The sequence below is a fragment of the Wyeomyia smithii genome, chromosome 3 (assembly GCF_029784165.1).
Source record: "Wyeomyia smithii strain HCP4-BCI-WySm-NY-G18 chromosome 3, ASM2978416v1, whole genome shotgun sequence".
In the NCBI taxonomy this organism is placed as follows: domain Eukaryota; kingdom Metazoa; phylum Arthropoda; class Insecta; order Diptera; family Culicidae; genus Wyeomyia; species Wyeomyia smithii.
The window spans coordinates 243,873,624-243,895,886 of record NC_073696.1 but is presented as its reverse complement, the minus strand read 5'-3'; the positions used below and the strand labels follow the sequence as shown (position 1 = coordinate 243,895,886).

The following is a 22,263-nucleotide window of genomic DNA, read 5'->3' as shown; positions in this document are numbered from 1 at the left end:
AATGAAACTGGCAAATGTTCGTCAGATTTCATATATAATGTTAAACATTGTTGCTTTACTGCTTAATGGTGAAAAAAGGTAGAAAGTTCTGAGGTCAAGTTTTCCCATACATTTTCCTCGCTATTGTCTTGCTTCCCGAGCACGGATAACAATAACATGGACGGAAAAATTCCACTGCCTACATAATTTGACTCAACAAAGTTTTTTTTTTCGTTTCTCTTTCTCAAGACTGCGTGGCCACGCCTTCATGGCAAAAACCTACGCTCAACTCTTTACAAAAGACTGCGTGTAGAAAATTCAGCCTCATTCTAGTTTGTCACACATTAGCGAGTGGAGTATAGTTGTTAGAGGTACGCGACATTAGGAAGCGAGAGCTGAATACGAGTACATACGAGAGAGCAAATTTTATTATGCGCGGCCAAGCAAAATACTCAATTAGCATTTGTAGCACACATTTATAGCTAAAGATTATGGAAGCGTTCTTTTTAGAACTATAAATGCTTCAAGATAAGAGTGATGAGAATTTTCACAACTACTACTAGTGTGAAATTTTCATGTATTTCTCAATAATCATTTTTACAGTAACGACTTGGGCATCAAAGATAACTGGTAGTGTTGCCTATCAACAATTCATCGCAAGATATAACCCCCATTTCAAGAAATTTCACTGCTAAATTGAGTGATTTTCCGGTTCAATTGTGCCTTTGTGCCCACTCGAACACCGTTATCGGTCAAATAATAATAACGCAAAATAGTTTATCTAAGAACCAGAGTAATTTTCGCATCGGGAAAGCACAAACTTTCTTTGGTGCTTATGAAAATCACTCAGTAGTATCAAAGGTGTTTTGTTTCGTTTCTCTTTCTCGAAACTGCGTGGTCACGTCTTCAATGCAAAAATCTATGCTCAATTCGATACAAAAGACTGCGTGTAGAAAAATCAACTTCATTCTTTTTCTTAACACGATAGCAAGTGGAGCCCTTATCCCTGTGTGAGATACACGGTGTATAACCGGCATAATGAAATATGTTAAACGAGAGTTAAAATCAATATTTATATTTATCCTACGTCACCATGTCATACAACCCCTAGGGCAGTGTACAAGGTAGTATAGTATTTGATAGAAGCTTTCGGCTTTTTTCTGACGTAAGGTAAATTTATGCTTTACTTTTCGAATTCGAGAACTTGTTGAGCTGTTGAAATTATATTTTTTCTACTTTCTGTTTAAAATGTTGTCGGTCAGTTTCTTTCTTAAAGCATTTTTATGCATTTTGAGGTTAATTTGGTGTCTTTGTTTTTTTTAATCTTTTTTAATTTGTAAAAAACAATTATACGGAGCATGCAGTCATATTATCATCGAGCTAACTTTTGAATGTTTTTTGGTTTTGGCCTCTTGATTTGGTTCCTTTGAGCGGTTTACATCTATATCATCTATATTAGGGGCTATCCACATACCTTAAGGGAGGAGGGGGGGGGTTGTGGAATGTCCACGGTCCTTACAAAAAAAAAAAAAAATTTATATGGGCATTTGTCCAGGGGGGGGGTCATAATCGTTAAAAATCTGTCCAAGTGGTATGTGGATGGCCCCTTAGGAAGGTGTATCTTTTCAGATTTTTTGTTTTGCTTGAATTTGATAATTTTCTGTTTAGTCTCCAATTTTGTTTGGTTAGAGGTAATTTTAGAGTGGATTCTGGAGTCTTTTGTGTTGGAGATATGTTAGGAGCTGTATTCCCTTTTGATTGTCTCTCCCAACTTCGGAACCTTTTGCGAAATTTTCTGGAAGGGTGTATGTTTTTTACATTGGATTTTATTCAATGTATCGAAACTCAGAAACTTAAAAGTTGCTGGAAATCACAAATGAGTAATTCCACAAAAAACGGGCAACCAATTTAATCGACCATTTTTGATTTGGCTGAAATTTTGCATAGTCGTTTTTATAGGCAAATATGCCATTTTGTGCTATTGGTTTAATTTTTTGGAACACGACTCATTTTCGAGAAGCTATTAAGAAAATGCTGTTTTGGAAAGGTACTACAGATATTTTTAGGGCCAAAACGGTTTGTTTGATCGGTGTGACGTCTTCGGCGAAATTGTAGATAGTAAAGTTGTCTTTCAAAAAAAAAAAAAAAAAAAATATACAAAAAATTTATTTTTTGGAAAAAAGTTAAAAGAAAAATTTAAAATAAATTATCTGAAAAAGCTCTTTTTAAAAAAATCTATTTTTTAAACTACAAAAGATTACCTAAACAATGCAACCGATCTATCATGGTGAAATCTAGTGAAAAAATATATTTTGAAAAAAAAAATTTTTTTTCAGGGGGCATATTTATCTCGAAGGACAAAATTTTTATCTTCAAGTTTGTCGAAGACACTATGCCAATCATTCGAACCGTTTCGGCTGCAGAAACATTTTTAATTTTCAAGGCCACTAAATATATCAAGATTAGGCTCAATACCGAAAATAATCATCATCACTGCGAAATTGCAATAGGTTTTGTACTCAAAGCACTCAAAAAGAAAGAAATATATTAATAAATTGAACTGCTGTTTTTTCGTAAATTTGACATTCTTGGACAAAAAAATGGGACAGCTGAACATCATTTTCATTGTTATCATGATGAATATGAATTACAATACAGTTGATTATCTGGTTTGTTTTATTGTTTATTTTAGGGATTTGGTTTATCGAGAAAAGTTTGTTTATTTATAAATGTTAATTTTTTAGAACATAGAAGTGAATGAAAAACAAAACACTTTACATAACATATGTAACAAAACTGGAGTATACTAATTATTTAGGTTAGATGCACGTTCATCTGGCAAAATAAAACTCACGATGATAATGCCATCACAACAGTAATTTGGCCAACCAAATAATGTTAACTGCACACTCAACGAAGGATTTTGCGTGCACCTAACAGCAACAGCAGCAGCAACATCATCCTCATTCTCCCCGTTTCCAGCTTTTTCAGTATGTCAAATGTGCGTTCGTTTGGCGAACGAAACTGACATACCTACAGCTTATACATAACCCCGCGGAGAATCGAGCAGGCGCGAGAAACAAACCGGACGGAGAAAGAACTTTCTTCGGCTGCCGCACCACTTTCGCATGTGAAAATCTTACAGCCACAAGGATGCAAACCGAAGCGCACAAATACACAGAGAGCGACGGTTCGGTCTGCATGTCGTGGTGGTGTTGCTGTATATAGTACTCTTTTATCGATCCCGCGTAACCTTCATGACCTTAGTCAATTTTTTCTCGATTGAGCAGCGCCTGCACGCCAATTTTCCCAAGGACTCCTGTGGCCTCCACCTATTCATGCATGCTTTATATACCAAGCGCAAACAATATGGTAGCAGAGCGGTAGAATTGACGCAACTGGTTGGTGTACCATTTGCATTTACATGTAAGAAGATGGTTTTGAAGTTTGTGGGTGGCTGATTTGCCCCACCTTTTTCCTCCCAGCACGGATGAGTATTGCGTTGCAGATTTTACGATTACAGCGCCGGGAATGGCATAATAGTTGGGGTTTGTCAAAAGCGTCGTTTGAATCTATTTTAGTGGTTTGAAATTTTTTCACCCCTCAGGATTAGCTGTGGATTCTAGGTCACGGAAAGTGTCGTTTTGCAGAAAAGGTGAAGCAATGGTGGAATTTTGATGACAACGTAAACCGTATCCATTATTATGACGCTACTCAATTGGTACACCACTGGCAGTATACTAATTTTTGCTGAATTGTCTTATTTTTTTGCTACGCTATGAATGAGACGCCTTACGAGAATGACTTGATTGCACAACATTTTGTCATTTAATTAAAAATGTGCTGGAATTTTCCGAGTGAATAAAAAAACACCACGGTTCAACAGGCATGGTAAGCAAAATAATGCGATGTGAATGGAATTCTATCACGTGAACCAATCTATTTTTGATTCAACAAATTTAACTTGATTGCGACTTTCTCACTCGGTCAGGTCGTGATTAGCTGATAGAGTAACATATTCTTATGATCATGATTTTGAATTCAATACAACTAGAGCGCTGTTTCGATTTTATCACGGTAAAAAAACATCCTCCCTTGAATCAAGCGAAACTTAGACTCGGTGAAATGATAAAAAACAGTATTTTTCGTTAGATTTTTATGCTATTCAAGAAAAAATACTAACCTCCATTGTTTCGTCGAATCTACAATGTCGCTAGATTCACCGGAATATGCTTTTTTGACTGCGATAAAATCGAAAAGGCATTGTATAACAAAAAAAAAACTAATGCACATTTCAAATACGCAAACAGAGACAAACAGAAAAACTTTTTTCTATATTATGAAACCGGACATTTACGAACAAACATTTGTCAGTTTTTGTCACCTATTATAGTTACCAAGAAAGCGAAAACTTTATTGCTAGTCTTTTTTGTTGCCTGTTCATCGCTGCCATGCGTCGTTGTTTCTCCCACGGGTAACAAGTTGTCTAGTATCAGAACTTTATTCTGACGAAGATTCCTACGGTCAAATATACTAGGGTATCGAACGTCTCATGCAGTGTTTTTTTTTTCGTGGTAGTATTCCGAGTGTTATTAGCAATTTTGTTAAACTATAATAATCAGTGAAGAAAAAGTACAATTAATTATGGATTGTTACTCAGGGTGCGATCTCACGTTACTCATGGTGATATCCCAAGCCATTATGAGACAAGCCATTGTGTAAATAAATTGAGTTGGACATCGCCCCGTAGATGGGTAACAGCTTACCCGAAACCGGTCGGTAAAAAGGTAAAAAAAAAAATTTACATTGTAAGAACCATAAGTGTTTGTGTCCCGTTTAAAATTTATTCGCGAGTTCTTACGTTGCACTAAAATTTAAAATTTAAAGCCTTCGTGTGTTTATTTATTTCGACTAATTTTTCTGCACAATCATCGTCAAGCTACTCTCGGTACAATGACTTTATGGTTGTGCAGAAAACTCCATACAAGTGAAAACGCAAACGTTCGTGTAAGTTATTTGGTTACTACCTTTACCATGTTCTGCAAGCCGGCATCTCTTCCTAAACCTAGCCGCAATGCAGCATGACGCATAAAGATAATAAGCAATGACGCGTGCACTGTGCCGCAATTAATCTGCCGCATGTTTGCTCGCGTTGACACGTCATTCCGTGCATTCGGCTTTTCTCTTTCGATCTGCTTTCAACGCTTGCAATGCGCATATACAGTGACGCCTGACGATCATCTTAAAGTGGAGTTATGTTTGGAAAATAATCCGCAGCGCAAGGCAGGACCAATCATATGGTTAACCTTAGCATTTCGAATCACATCACTGTCGGCATCGGCACACCAGCAGCGTCGTCGCTCCGGAGCACTACATGCACGTACCGGGTGCGGTGTTGTTCAGCCTAGGGCAAGACAACACTATTCTTCCTGTAAAAGCACATACACCGAGAGTGGGTGGTACTTGCTGCCCTCCGCTGCTCTACCACTCCCATAGCCATGACCAATATCAAGGATTTTTCAATTGCCATCACCTTCAGCAACAGCAATATGCCCGTTATACGATCTGAAGTTCTGATTCACTTGCTGCTGCCGGCGGTTGTAGGATAGCTACTTACCAACCAACGATACTGCACATGTTTATATTTTCTGCATCGATACAACGGTGTAGGTATCCGTAGCTGCCACTCGCGCAAACAGTCTGATTATGTTTTTTTCTTTTCTGACTGCAGTTTTCACTTTTTATCCATTGCGCTGGATGCAGCCCTCCTTTGCACAAACAATGCTATTTTGTTGTGGAAGATGTTTGCCAGCTCGTGAAGGTCTTTCATTTATATATATTTTTTCTTTCTGTGCCTCTTCTTTTCACCAATGGAATGTTGTTTGCTTGGCTTTGTACATTGGATTACATTGTGTGATATGGCGTTTCCAGTTGCTGGAAATTAGAGCTCCTTCGTCTATTGTGATTACGTGAAATCACTGAAACCTGACAGTGTGTCCGGAGGCGATTGCACTCTGCAACGGCTTTAGTCTTAATTATTTTGTTATGTTTGAATGCGAAATGCATCCACTATTTTTCAAATTATGATGGGTTGCTCAAAATGCTCGTATGACATCAGCGTTGTGTGTCGCTTTTTATGTCCAGTTTCCCCAGTATGAGAAAATAATTTGAAATTTGACACCCATTAAAGGACTATGTTATCGGATCATCCACAAAAATAGCGCTTCTGAATGGCATCGAAACGGACCAAAGTGAAAACGAACTTAATTTCTCGATCACTACCGTCGACCTTGAAAGCTCGCCGAAAACCCACCTTTTAAAGCTACGTTACCGAATATATAATTGAAATTCAAACATGCCGGTTTGGCGAATGCGATGCGTAAACAATTTATCCAATTTTACAATTCTGAACATGCGGCTCCGCCACAGATTTGCAATTTAAATAGGCTCTATGAATTTCGGCGCTACCTTGAACTATATATCCGTGGGTTGTGCTCTCTGCTGCCATCCGACGGGCGCCTTGGCATCTACGAACTGACAGACTCTATCATTAGCAGACGTCACCCTAACACGTCAGCTACCGCTCGCTATGGAATTAAGCCTTTCATCCGCCAGTATTACGAGATTCTGTCATCGCGTGTGAAGTTGGATTAAGAGGATTTCTTTCGGGTTGTTTTCTTTTGTTTCTCCCTAGATCAAAAATAATTTATTGATGTCTCATTTGTAATGCAAATTTACTTCCGATAGAGGCGGCGAAGTTTCACTACCAAACCCGCTGAGATGAAATATCACGATAAAAGCGAAATATCACGATAAACGAACGTCGCAGTACGGGGCGAAGCTACAGTACCCTACGTAGTGGCGAACGGTTTAATCTACACGCGAGGTGCCGTGCTTTGACCGAGAATAGGCCCACCCACTGTAGCAATCAACACATGGCAGTGAACTGGTGACCGGCAGGCAGGCCGTACGACCGACCGACCGACCGGCGACTGTTGGAGCTGGAAACAAAACAATTATATTGGCAAAATTGAATCAGCAGCGGATAATGACACTAATCGTATATGCGATTTAATTAAATTTATTTGTATTCAATTGGCCACTTCCAGCATGACACAACAGCAGCGATCGCCGGAGGCTGGTTCTTGCGGTCGGTTTTGCTCGGTGAGAGAATTTGTAAATTTGGCTCAGCTGTAGCTAACAGGAAACTATTATACGGATTGCACTGAATGGCAGCGGGGAATTCACTAGCGTACCTGTTGTGTAATTTTTAGTCAATGTTATAGAAGGGGTGATGGTATTACAAGTTTACTTTTTAAAGTTATTAAAAGTTTACCTTTCAAATCAGAACAGTTTTCTATAAATCTTTCAAACTTTGTCCCATATTCCTGGCAGAGCTCGAATACCGTTATGATAAACGGCGGATGAAGTAGGACTTCCCATTTGAGCGTTTCTATTTGAGGTTTAACGACTTTGGCATCATGTGACGAAGCGTTGTCATGCAGTAGAATCACCTTTTCTTGCATCTGCTCATATTGTGGTCATTTTTCGCGCAGTGCTCGGCTTGATCGCATCAACTGAAGTCGATACCGTTCCCCAGTGATGATTGCGATCGGTTTCAAAAGCTTATAATACACAGCATAACCTTCGCAAACTGAATATTCAATCGGGCAGTCCTCATGACATTACTCTTTGGGTTAATCTAAAGAATACATTTTTCATGACTCATCATGATGCGCTGAAGAAAAACATTCTTTTTTGCCGCTGAAGCAGTTGTTCACTGACGAAATGATGAATCCCAAGGAACCCAAGTCTTGTTTGTAAATCATTCCCAAAGCATGCAATCGCTTGGGTTACTCGATAGAGGTGGTTGGTTCTTCACTAGAGGTGGGCAATCCGCTCACGAAGTGATCTAAAGAGCTGGTTCTTCAAAGTGAGTGAGTAATATACCGCTCTTTTTTAAAAACTCAGACTAACTCACCCACTTATTTCAAGCAAAAAGATGATGGTTAATTTTGATAATCAGGCACCGCAAGCAAGAACCATGTGAAAGCTCTTCACCCCTTATACCGAGCGCAAAACTGCAATAGAACTCCCAGCAACCAGCCGCCACCGGCAGTCTGCTTTGCCATGAATAATCCACCTACCATTCGCGAGAGCATGCAAAAATTAGCTTGCCACAGCTCACACACAGGCACACGGGCTGGCTAACGCCGAGCGGATTGCCTGCAAGCTAATCAAAAGGGCCAGTTTATTGGAAAAACCAGTTCTTTTGAGAGCGATCAAGCGATTCTTTCAATGAACTGACTCTTCTGATCAACGTGCGAGTGGGTTGCCTGCATCTATATAGATTCAGAAGATCAGTGAACCAGTACTTTCGCTCTTTTCGTTCCACTTCTGCTAACACTAATCGAAAAAAATATGTAGAACGGAAAGAGCTGTTTAAATGAAATAGTTCATCTTACTCTGATCCGCTCTGATCCGCTTTCTATAGTGAACCATTTTTAAGATATGTCAAAATCGACCAGGCACTGACGGTGTCCTCTATTGCAAAATTTCGAGAACTTGGTTGTGCACCTGATAGTTTTAAGATTCACTAATATTACCTATATTAAATGCTGTAGCAGTGAGGAAATCAATTTTTTTAGGCATAAGAGTGTATTACTGTTTATTAGGATGTCAATAAAATGGATTGGAAAAATTTAACCTTCGGATTCCGGTTGAAAGTATGGTTCAAAAGCTGCGTCTTCTCGAAAAAAGTCGTCATGCTAAATTTCAGGTAAATCGCACTTCGGGTTGTGGAGCCTCAAAGCGACAAAGTTTCACTTTTTTGATCTATGAAAAAATACACAGAAATTGTCGATAAGAAATTGCCAAAAATGGTTTTTTCAAACCAAGTGTCTCAGAAATGCACACAACTTTGAGGTCTGGTGTTGTCTCAAAAAAAAAAAACTTAAAAAAAATTCCTGGGAGAATCTTTCAATTTGAAAAGTTTCTAATAATTTCTAATAAGTCGATTCTTCAAAGAAAATTTCTAGAGACTGCACAAAGTCTCGACGATTCCTGCATTTCCAAGTAATTTGGCATAAATAAAATCGATATCGGAAATTGCGTGCCTCCTCTTCATCGTTCAAAAAGTGAAACTCTGACGCCGTTGAATCCCGAATTCCGAAAGTCGGAATGAAATCTTCAAGATTTTCTCCAGAGACTTTTCATACATAAGTTCTCGTACGTGCGGAGAAAATAACGATCGCCCGGAATCAAGTCGGTTGCTAGATTGATTCCATAAAACAAATTCTACTCATTAGGTTTAAGTCAATAACAATGCTATTTTCAGCTTTTCTTCCTATCATTCTCTAGCTTTTTGCCTTTCTCCTTGAAAGGTATAGCAATCACTTGCAAAACCGAAAGTATAAAAGTGCTCCAAAGGGCCGAATGGCATATATCACTTGACTCAGCTCGACGAGCTGAGCATTTTCTGTTTGTATGTGTGTGTGTATGTGCAGATTTTTATTCTCACTCACTTTTCTCAGAGATGGCTGTACCGATTTTCATGAAATTAATTGCAAATGAAAGGTCTCGTTGTCCCATAAGATTCTATTAAATTTCATTGTAATCGGATTTTTAGTTTAGAGGTTATGTATCAAAATGTAAAAGTCATGAAACATCATTATCTCAAAAACTACACAAACGGATTTGAACAAAATTGGTTTCAAATAAACGGGCTACCTGAAATACCTTCAACTTTTGAATTTTATAAAGATTGGACATGTGGTTCAGAAGTTATGAAAAGAAACGTGTTCTGAAGACTGTTTAATCTCACTCATGTTTCTCAGAGATGGCTGGACCGATTTTCATAAAATCGGTGTCAAATGGAAGGTCTAGTTGCCCTTTAAGACCCTATTGATTTGTTTTGCAATCGGACTATCACTTTGCCTGTAATGTTCAAAAATGTGAAATCCAGCTATGAAAAGGAACATATTCCGGAGACTACTTGGACTCACTCACTTTTCTCAGAGATGGCTGATCCGATTTCCACAAAATAAGGGTCAAATGAAAAGTCTGGCTGCCGCATAACACCCTATTGAATTTTACTGTAATCGAACTGTAACTTCGTCTGTAATGTACCGAAATGTGAAAATCATGGAACTTCATTATCTCAGAAACTACACAACCGATTTGATCAATATTATTATCAGATGAGCGGGCTATTTAAGGGTTAACTGATGCATCATGATTGAACACGTGCTTTCACAATTTGGCTGCCCTATACGTTCTCATTTCATTTCATGATAATCAAACTTAAGCAAGCGTTATGTATTAAATTGTTAATAAAACAACGAAAGTCTATTATCTCAAAGATCACATGACTTTTGAACTTAACTAGTGTCATACGAACGAGTCATCTCTCAAACTTACAAATAACAAATTTTATAACAATTTGATTTGTGGCTCAAAAGTTATGGAAAGAAAATAAATTCCAAGACTATTTAAAACTATACCTGCTTTGATCGATATATGTGGCCTCAGCATAATTCTAATGTGGTATCGTACTATTTAAACGTTCCAAATTCATTGATTCCTTGCGATGTATTTAAAGTCTGCAAATGCACGACGAATCGGCCATTGGATATGATCAAAGTCAAAAGACAAATCGTTTGAAATGATTGGTTTTATCGAAATGACACTAACCTCGACTTTTGGCTTCTGTACATCGCTTTAATTCTGAATATAATTATGTTGGGTGGTATTCGGCAATTTTCAGCAGATTTTCTGGTACGTATCTGACACCGGAAATACTCACATTGGGAGGTATTTAGTTATTTTGGTTGTTTTCCAGAAAGTAAAAGTGGTCGTCTTTAAATTCAAAATGGTGTCTAGGGTCAATGTTTGGTTTCTATGCATCATCTCGATTACGGAAATATCCATATTGAGTATTATTCGGTCATTTTCGACTGTTTCCTAGAAGTTGCAATTTAGCGATTCAAAATGGTGCCTTGGATTTCAAAATGGCATTTAAAATAATTTCTGGTCGCTGAGCGTCATTCTGGTTGAAGAAATTCGTGTAATTCGATAATTTTCCGCTGTTTTCCAGGAACCGGGAGTCGCCAACCTAGAATCCAAAATGGGGTCTGTGGTCGATTTCAGCTGCTGCGTATAATTCTAGATCCGGAGATACTCATGTTAGACGGAAATCGGCCATAGTTGGCTGTTTTCCATAAACCACAAGTTGCCATCCTACAATTCATAATGGTGTCTGAAGTCGATTTGTGGCTCCAGTACATTATTACGATTCCGAAAATACCCATATTGGGTTTGGTCCCATATTGGGTTTGGTCGTTTGCCGCTGTTTTTCCGAAACCGGAAGTCGCCATCTTAGAATTCAAAATGGTATCTGTGGTCGAATTTAGCTCCTGTGTATCTTTCTCTATCCGGATATTATTATATTGGGTGGAAATCGTCCATTTTGGGCTGTTTTACAGAAGCCGGAAGTTGCCATCTTACAATCCAAAATGTTGCCTAAGGTCGATTATGGAACCTTTTTGTTACCACTAAAAACATTCACCTGCCAAATAAGGTTCCATTTAGTTGAAAATTTGTGCAGAAAGATGTGCTTTCATAAGAGGGAGGGTCGTCGAACCACTATGGACATATTTATTATCCTTTAAAACATCCACATACCAAATTCGGTTTCATTTGCTTGGTTTGTTGTTGAGTTGTGCAGAAATGTATGTTTCGTTTGTATTGGACCCCTCCTTTCCAGAAGAGGGAGGGGTCTCAAACTATCAAAGGAACCTTTATCGGTACCAAAAACCCCTGCATACAAATTTTCACGTCGATCGGTTCAGTAGTTTTTGAGCCTATATGGATCAAACAGACAGACAGACCGGACTACATTTTTAGATGTATAGATTACAACATCAATATTTTAGAACCTAAAGAGTGAATATACATTTATTGGATTGAAGCGTTCATGTAAATCTATTTTTACAAAAAAAAGTTTGAGAAAGGCTGGGTCTGACCGCTAGGTGGATTAATTCAGGTTTTTAATCTTGGCTTCGTTACCAAGAAAGAAAATTTTATCGCTACTCTTTTTGTCGCTTGCTTATTTCGCAATGCGGACGTCGTTGTTTCTCCCACGGGAAACAAGGTGTCTAGTACCAGCAGTTTAACCCGGCGAAGAAACAACATCCTTTTTTAGACTACGCAACAGAAGGCTGCTTCAAATGTCAGTCTGCCTGTGGGAATGAAATTTTCTTCTGGGCCTTCATGTCGCACGATTGAGTTGGAATTTTTGTAGGGACTTATTTTCGGGTAGACAAAACTTTTGATACCTACCGCTAAACGAAATTCGAAAAGTCGATTCCGATTGGCACCCTGCTCATGCGATAAACAACAAACTGAATATTTCAAGTTGACCATTTACTGAACTACGCAATAGTTTATTCAAAAACCACGCGCGTTGCACGGTAAGCGGTATCGCTATAAATAGCAAGAAAACACTTCTCTTTCACACACTCCTTTTACGTAGTTCTCTCCTATTCTCTCTCTTCAATATTCTCACGCACTCATATCTCCACTATAACGCAACACGTACTGAGAATGAGTGATGTGAGCGGCCAAACCGCTGTCTTCTAATTCCGTTTTGCTACATGATAGTAATTGATTTAGGTTACTTACTCGTTAATCCCGATCAAACGATTATTACAAACACAAATATATCTGAACTTGATAGAAATAACAAAGCCTGTAATATTCTTGATATGCCAGATTGATAAAAAGTACAGAATTATATCAAATTCTGTTATCATACACTTCAATGTTCAAAAATGTGTTTTTAAAGCATATTTTTAACAAAATTTGTTATTCAATTGACAAAATATAGTACATTCTAATTAATTCTGATCTTTTTCTGCCAAAAACCTTACAAAACTCGCTATAATTCGTAATAATCAGTAAGTAATTTTGATAGGAAAAACTATTAACGAGACTAAGCTCAGAACACAAGTTGACACAAAAAGTAACAAAATATCAAGATTTGTTATAATCCTGATATTTTTGACTGACCGGGATACTCTCTAAATTACCATTTGCTGTTTAATTGTGAAATATATGGTGCTACCGATTGTTAGCATCATGAAATAAAATACTTGAGAAGTATAGAAGACATTTTGGAAGTTATTCCATGAAATGGTGGCTGAAAAACATGCTCTACAACTTTTTGTACTCCACAACTTTCAAAAAGCCATTACTCAAAAATGTACCGTACGATGATTCCGAAATTTTGAACAATGATTTTGTACGAGATAACAAATCGAATGGGGTACTCAGACCTATTGGTGCATTTTTTATGATAATGGTCTGTGGGAGCAATGTGATCGTCGGTTTTCCAAGAGTCAATTAGAACTAGAAATTACTCATTAGTGTGAGAAGACACGCAAAAAATAATAATGTTCAGCAAAAATGTATATTTCTATATGGCTACCAACTTTGTGAAATATGTAAAGTATATAGAAAACAATGGAAAGAAGTGGAGTGAATTCTAATTTATATCTTTTTGAATTTAAAAGATTTAAATTAGACATCTTCGACAAGGTTGTTAGCAAAAGTATCCGTTACAACTTTTTCAAAGACACTGTCCTAAAAATTGAATTCTTCATATTACTTTAAGGTGAAATAATCACTAAATCGTCAATTATAAAAGAAGCGCAAAAAATACATAAAAACTTTTTCAAGTAAAGTGTATCACTAAAATCAAATTGAGGGCGTTATTTATCAATTTAGAGTACGAAATCAGTAAAATAAAACACAATGCACTGCTTAACACATGTTTTACCCTTGAGCTTATACTGGAATAAAATGAAAGAAGCTTCAAAGAAATCTCGCCATAGACATACGGAAAAACGACGAACCCATCAGAAACGATTTACAGAAACGATTTTAAAGCTATAATCTTTCTTTTTGTCAGTTTGAGTTCTGGTGTAAGGATTTTCGCTTTCGTCGACTTATGCTGTTGACGAGAAATAAGATTAAGACGAATTTCTCTAGAATTTTACCATAACATGAAAGAATGTTCCACTTTAGAAAATGTTGAAATTGTGTAAATTGCTGAATTTTGTGAAACAAATGCGTTGTTTTTTAAACTTACATCCAAGCTTCTGTATAAAAAATCTAAATAATAAAAAAATATTTAGGTCTGAAAAAAAAAAATGGCAGACAGGTGAACATCAAATGCATAATAAATCAATTAGAAAAAAAAGAAAAATATGAATTATGGCATGTCTGACTTTTACGAAAAAATAACGTGCGACGGAAACAGAAACAAACATGTAAATAAATCGAAGTATAGTCCAAAACTTGCAGAAAAATATATAAAATAAAAAACCAAAAAAAATATAACAAAATTTAAAATATGGTGAAGTTTTCACGTAATGATAAGTTTTGGTCAAAATTGCTTAATATAGAGAATTAAATTTAATAAAATTAAATAATGTTGAGAAAATGATAAGCTAGAAATTGCAGAGAACATGCAAATACGCAGAAACTGAATTAAATTCTCAAAGTGTAAACTCAGACGAAAAGATAATACGAAAAAAAATGAAACGAAATTATGAAATAATAAGAGAAGAACGGTACGAACAAATTTTGTAAACATTGAAAACACACTGAAAACTTGCTTTGCAGATTGTTTGAGGAACAATGTTAGGGAGTAGCATTTGCTCTAAGCTGAAGTAGGCCTGACAGATATATTGCTAGCTACGCATATCTTAACCGTAGGTTGGGGATATTAGAAAGGATATTTATGATGTGGTACTTATCTAATAAAAGGCCACCGACTCAGCGACACTCCAGTTAGTACTACAGAATTGGGGGATTAAATTCGATTCCCATCAAGCAAGCGATTGTTGAGTCTGTTTAGCGTTACTAGAGTTGCACCAGGGAGCGGACTCTTTTGGAACGCTTCCTCAGGTGTTGCAAAATTGCTTAGTAGAAATACCACCTATGTACAATTTGAATTTTCTGAACAATAGAATAAATATGTGATTCTTGTACACAGTTCACAAGTTCACAAGTACTAAATAGTACTCCGATGTTCTTCTGAACGAGCTAATCCCGCCGCTGTCACCAAAATAAAGTATTCTGGCAGAATCACATCCCAAAAAATCGCATCAGAATAAAAATCATCACAACGTTTAAAAATAACAATTACCTAGATTAACTTTTCAAACTTCATTCTCGTGTCTAAATTGATTCAATTGCTAGCACGGATTAATAGTTATCATTGAGACTTGTTCTAGTCTTTGAAATAAAAAACAATAATAATACAAGTTATAATTAATTTTCAATTTCTGTTTTTCTCGTTTATATCAGTTTTTTAATTTGTAGGGACAAAGTGAATTACGAATCGAACATGTTCAATAATTTAACCATTACACTGATCGACAGAAGAGAAAAAATATGCGGCCCTAAAGCTCAATGTACCGTGACTGCAGGTAACTCCGCGCAGAAAATTTTTCCGCGCACTCATCTTAAAAACTGTTTTTCAACAGTAAATTTGACTAAAATACAATTTATTTGTGTGCTTTACCACGTGCATAGCATAGCCTGCTTTGCTAGTACAAAAATTAGGTATGTTTTAGTAAAATTTGCTCTTGGAAAACAGTTGTTTCAAGATGACTGCACAAAAAAATGTGCTGCGCTGAATAACCCGACGTCACGGTAGTTGCCCTAGAAAGATTATAGCTTTTAAACTATTTATGTGAGTTTTGGAGCCCCTAGTGTATGCAAAAAGTGCGTCAGAGTGTCGCATAGTAAATGCTCGCCGGGTTCGTCGTTTCAACGTTATGTTAACGAGAAAACACATTTAAGTCTCTGAAAGGTTGTTTGTTCTAGGGGCACCAAAATTATTAGAGGCATGCTTGAAAACCCATTAACTTTAATTTTTTTAGTTTGAGTTCCAGGGCGAAACCTGTTTACCAGTGTTATGAATAAAGTCCCTCCATTGAATTCAAGGTAAAAGCAGACGCACGGTCGTTTTTTAAGTTAGAATGCAGAGATTTGATTTTTTTGGGAATGCCAAAGATGTTCCAATTTTTATCAAATGATTAGATAACTCACTCAAATATTTTGTTTCTTTTAGATTGGGTAATCCTTGAGTGAAGCAAAAGTTCGAACAAAAAATATATGTAGCTTCCACATAATAGCCCCTAACATGTCACAACCTAATTATTCACTGAGTTCTTCTTTTTTTTCTATGCAGGATTCGATGCAGCCCTCGTTGGCCACATGGGACCGCTCTCTCCGCAGGACATGAAACCGGATCTCAAGCCGGACATCTCGCTGCTGAACGGAAGCGTGGGACCGTTCTCGCCCGGCAACAATTGCGGCCCAGCGAGTCCCGGTGCATTCAACCAGCAGGTCGCAGCGGTCCTGACGCCCCAGCATCAGCAAAATATCAACAGTCAGAACAGTCTCAACAGTCAAGCGCAGCAGCAGAACTCCGGCGGTGGGGGAAATGGCGGCGGAGGTGGCGGTGGATCCACACAGCACTATCCACCAAATCATCCGCTCAGTGGCTCCAAGCATCTGTGTTCGATTTGCGGCGACCGGGCCAGCGGAAAGCATTACGGAGTTTATAGGTTAGTTTTGCTCGCTGGCCGAAGCTATATAATTAGATGCAAACTGTGATTTTGCCGGGCCGACCCCTTTCGGCGACGTGTGGTTTCGGTTGACGATAGCGAGATGTCATGCGGTAACACCGCAGGCTTCCAGGGAAGAAAACGTTAAAATTATTCCACTGACCTCGACATTTGATCTTCACGCTTTAGCCTGATGCTGGATTGATTTGAACTGACTTACGATGATCAGCGCCCGGTCTAGAACTCGTGTGAAGCATTTATCGATTAATTTAATGGCTGTGGCTTTTTATTTAGCTCGAACGAAATTTTTCGTTTACTGCAAAATTTACTCTGTAAATAATTTAAGGTGACGCTAGTACAGCAACGTGGAAAACAGTTTGTCGTGTTTCCGTGCTGAACTTTACTCTTTGACGAGCGAAGAATTTCTGAATGGCTCATAAAGTTTTATCATTATTGGACGCCTATCTCGAAACTATCACAAAGCGCAATGAGCTAGCCGTCATTAATTACCACACTCAGCATGGCCCAGCTTGACATTTAAAATCATTCCACTTAATCGTTGCGCTAGGTGAATTATGCACGATTTGCATTGAAAATTTATAGAAATTAATCATCATTCATTAGCATATTTCTCGCCTTGTCGCTGCAACGGCAGTGTGAGTCTTCTGCTGCACCCATTCGATCGTTTTCCTGCATTATTTAAACGGCGACTTGATCCGTTTCTTCCACTTCTCTCTGCCCCCTGCAGCTGTGAAGGATGCAAAGGATTTTTCAAACGGACGGTGCGGAAAGATCTTTCCTATGCCTGCCGGGAGGACAAGAACTGCACGATAGACAAACGCCAAAGAAACCGCTGCCAGTACTGTCGCTACCAGAAGTGCCTGGCCTGCGGTATGAAACGGGAAGCCGTCCAGGAGGAGCGGCAGCGAAGTTCCAAGTTTTCCATAAAGGTATAATTGACTTTTTCCTACTGGGTATCTCCGTACAACTAATTGTTTGCTTGTTGTTTTAGAACGAAGAAATCAACTCGACCAGTTCGGTGCGTGACGTTACGATCGAACGAATCCACGAGGCTGAGTTACTGAGCGAACAGAAGAGTGGTGACAACGCGATTCCATACCTGCGGGTCGGGTCCAATTCGATGATACCGCCAGAATTCAAGGTAAGTGATAATTTGCGTCAGCGCCGGATGGGGTGGAATAAATTTTCGCGAACATGAATAAAACATCATTAGACTGCTGCAGTGGCTTATTTGAGTCTGAGTGGAAACATACTCTTAAGAATCATGAATTGTAAGGTACGTAGTTTCCAATCTCCGAACACTCGACGGCTGCAAAAGCACGAGCAACATTTTTAATAAACTGAATCATTTGAGATAAACGCAACTTCAATCTTAGTGCATCTCTGAAGCTAATCGTGCTGAATAAGATCTCAGCTCGTTAATTGTAAAATGATTATACGACTTTATTTAATCTGTTTAGTGTTGCTCAGAGAAATCGAATGTTGCAACTGTCGACCTTAACTTTGCCTAGCCATGAATTCGGAATATTTATACAATCAGTAACGCTTTCATGGATCTGATTAAAATCTTATCGTTAAATTGTTAATATAACGAAAACTTGAACGACGTTCAACGTTCTCGATATGTCTTTACCTATTCATAAGTTCTATAATAAGCGTCTACCTAATCATCCTTAAAAAAACGTCTACCTAATCATCCTTAAAAAAACATCTATTCCTAACGCTAAGCTTAGATATTTATATTTATTCAATGTATAAATAGATCGGAATAAAATCCCAGAATTAGCTGACTTTTTCGAACCGACAGCATATTTCCAAAGCTTTTATATATGCAAGTTGCTAAAACGGCCTCCTAGTGCGTATTCGGTTCACCAGTTTCACTATGCTTCAAATGGCAATGCCTCCACGACCTAGAATTTCTCATTCAATCTGTTTAGTCCGTTGTATAAGAATTTTCGCCGATTCAGCAGGTTCTTCTGCTTTCGACAACCTTTTTTTTGTTTGCAGTCGCCTAGTTTAATCTGTTTAATTGCATTTTATAGGCTGAAGGCTAACAAAATCTTGATGAATACATACGTTTAACTTATAGCTGTAGATCTATCGAAAAAAATACTCCTGGTTCAAACCACTTAAAAGCCAAAGAGCAGAGTTTAATGTCTAAAAATAAAATAAAAATAAAGATGTACGTTGCTATGGACCCCTGTTTTTAGATCAGCAGGATGCAGTCCATAACGCTGAGTTAAACGTTTCGTCATTTTGCTTTACGATATATTAAAATAGGTTGATGTTATCAGAAGATACAAGGTGTCTAGGGCTCGGAAAAAACCTGCGGGAAAAATAAATCTGGGATAATTATTCCCTCTTGTTTTTGTAAGTTTATCGGAAGCAAAAGTCAATCAATCAGTCAAGCATTTTCAAACCGACAAAAAAAGAAGCAGGGTTATCCACTATCATCCATTTATAATTTTTAATTCAAATATTTTATTCGCAATTTAAGGAAAAACTGAATATCGTTAACAATCCGTTTTGAACTTCAATTTCTTTTAGATACCCGTCTCTCACCTCTGCCAGATGGTGAACAAACAGATCTACCAATTAATAGACTACGCCCGGCGGATGCCCAACTTCACCAACCTGCATCGGGACGACCAGGTGATGCTGTTGCGATGTGGCTGGAACGAAATGCTCATCGCTTCGGTAGCCTGGCGGAGTATGGAGGTAAACTATGATACACATTAGTCAAAACTACACGATTTACTCTAAAGTAAACAATTCTACAATTTTAGTACATTGAAACGGAACGCTCGCCCGATGGAACCCGGGTCATGATACGGCAACCGCAGCAGCTGTGCTTGGGACCGGGCTTTACACTGCACCGAAACAGTGCCCTGCAGGCTGGGGTTGATACACTGTTCGACCGGATTCTCTGTGAGCTCGGCATTAAAATGAAAAGACTTGACGTTACTCGAGCCGAACTGGGAGTTCTGAAGGCTATCATTCTCTTCAATCCCGGTAAGTATCCTTTTTGCTAGGTTTGTCTTAACTTACAACTAGCATCTAATCTTGTAACGACTGCCTCGTAACAGACATTCGGGGACTGAAGAGCCAGAAAGAGATCGACCAGATGCGGGAAAAAATCTACTCCTGTCTGGATGAGTACTGCAAACAGCAACATCCCGCGGAGGATGGGCGATTCGCGCAACTGCTCCTCAGGCTGCCGGCCTTGCGCTCAATCAGCCTCAAGTGTCTCGATCATCTTAACTTTATACGGTTGCTCAGCGACAAGCATTTGGATAATTTCATCATCGAAATGCTTGACACACCGATGTAAAAAAAGAAACAACTGCAGATCAAAGCAAAAACCGAGAAACAAACAACAGAAAAAACACGCAAAATCAAACATTTACGGTATTCCTGTCCTCATCACATTTATTATTTTTATTAACTTTACTGGTAGGATTTGCTTTCTGCGACCCTGTAGAAAGCTTGAGACTTAGGAATTTTCTAATTTCAGAAAAAAAAAACAGTACTATGAAGTTTTAAGCAAATTGTAGGACTCAGTAACTTATTAAATGATAAATATATTTTAATATATATTAACTATAAATTAAAGTAAAGAAATTAAAAAAATGGTGCAAATAGATTTTACGAAAAATCGATTCATTACAAGAAAAGTATGTTGATATAAGAAGATGAAAATAAAGTTTAATATTATTCGCATATAGATAAACCTAGTGAAATAGGATGGCTTTTTTGTGCTACGGGAAATGATAGAACTTCAAAGAACGGAAATACTTGAAATAAAACACCGGTATTACATTTTCCACTTTTGAGACTTTTGAAAATTTGCTTGTAATTACATAACCCAGTTTGAAATATCAAAAAGAAATTATCAGTTATCCATTACCTCGATACAAAAATGATAATTTTACTGTTCCTCGGATTCCGGATACCCACTTTGGATGCCACCGAAGCTTCTTCGTTTTCTAATAACAACGTGTATCGAAAATAAAATTATTCCTTTTTCTTTCTTTTAGAAGAAGAGTAAAGTGTACAGAAAAAGAATAAACAACAAAAGAAACTGAGAAATCAAAAAAAAAAGCACAGAAAGAAAAATTTGAAATATACTCTAAAACAAAAAAAAGGTACTAACAGAAAAATTCAGAGAAGATGAAAAAATCAAAATTAGCAGAAAGTAATGCCAAAGAAACACAATTAATAAAACCAAGCAGTGAAGTCAAAAAACAAACACAGAAAACTCTTAAAAGATCGAAGAAAAAAGAGATGTAGAGAAATAGAAACAAAAGAAAAAACAAATACCTGACAATTGACCAAAAATGCATTTGATGTCAGAAACTTTGAAACAGTTATTTGGCATCCATCGAAAACTGATATATTATACATTTCATCAACTCTGCTGGAAATATTAATACAAACTGCGTGAACCACGAGAAATCTGCGGAAAGTTTTAGAGAATCTGTGTTCTATTCACTTCTACATAGGTACTAACTTCCAAAGTGAAAGAATTATGCAGTTTTGTGGTAATGCTGTCTATCCATTTATGGAATAAAAAGTGCCAGAGTTTTTTTTTCAGGTTGAAAAAAAATTAAAACCTAATGTTTTTTTTACGGAGCTGTTTATTTTCACCTCTAATTCCACCTCCGATTTCCATTATACATACAGCATCAATTTTCATTTTTTCTTTATAACTGCGTCAAGTTATTATCGCAATGGTAATTTGTGGTGTACACGTCATGAGCAGTTCTCACTGAAACCAAGCCACTAGGTGCAAGAGGTCTTTCGAATTTTATGTAAATGCACATAGTTGTTAGAAATAGAGAAAAATTGATAATACCATTCTCGTTTAATCAAGTTTGTGGATCCCTTGTTCTTTGAGGGCTCAAATAGCTTATAGGAAAGTTGAAATTTTAGTAATTCTTGATAAAACATCAAGCTATATCTCTGAAGGTCGTTATAGAACCTACTACAAGTAGCACTTTTTTGTGAAGAAAAATGAAAGGGCTTTCATATGGGGTGATCAAATTTTGGCCGCCATCTCGAATTATATATAAAATTATATATATTATATATATGGATTATATAAAAAAATGCGATTGTGACCCTGTTCACAACTACTGATTTTCGATCTGAGACAAGCATTGAAAAGCTGAGAAAAAATGCTTTAGATGCAATTGCAAAGTTAGGGTGAGCATTAGTGTTAACCAATTGAACCAATTTTCCGAATGATATTTCAAAACATTCAATGCGTTCCGCGCAATCAACGTAGTAGCCATATGCTGGAACCAAGTTAATGCGCATGTTATAACCATGTAATATCAATATTAGGGTGTCAATCACTTAAATGGGAAAAAAGAACCAGAAAATTGAAAAAACCCCTACACAAAGTGTTCACCGACCTGACAAAACACCCTGTGCAAAATTTTTGCTCGATCGGTCTTAAAATGGAGTGGCGTAAAGCGATTGAAGTTTGACCTTGAGATATTCGAAAAATCACCAAAATCATAATTTTTTTCTTCAGGTGATACTAGGTGACGATGGAATCTTTAACATATGTATCAAACATCTTCCTGAAAGCACAATAGAATCTTTAGTAAAAAATTTT

General features: G+C 37.4%; 1 protein-coding gene across 12 annotated transcripts in view; it reads left to right on the top strand.

The window, feature by feature from the left end:
* Positions 1-20,380, top strand: part of LOC129726475 (protein ultraspiracle) — a 93,130-nt gene extending 72,750 nt beyond the window's left edge. For 11 of the 12 annotated variants that reach the window (XM_055683221.1, XM_055683220.1, XM_055683218.1 and 8 more), the window contains 6 exons: positions 16,241-16,619; positions 17,368-17,569; positions 17,632-17,781; positions 19,188-19,358; positions 19,427-19,652; positions 19,727-20,380. In XM_055683221.1, coding sequence (XP_055539196.1) covers positions 16,241-16,619; positions 17,368-17,569; positions 17,632-17,781; positions 19,188-19,358; positions 19,427-19,652; positions 19,727-19,971 — 1,373 coding nt within the window. In that variant the 3' untranslated portion in view covers positions 19,972-20,380. Of the gene's footprint in view, positions 1-3,570; positions 3,871-16,240; positions 16,620-17,367; positions 17,570-17,631; positions 17,782-19,187; positions 19,359-19,426; positions 19,653-19,726 lie in introns of those variants that run through there. The other variant, XM_055683222.1, reaches the window with a different exon arrangement.
* The last annotated feature ends 1,883 nt before the right edge of the window (positions 20,381-22,263 follow it).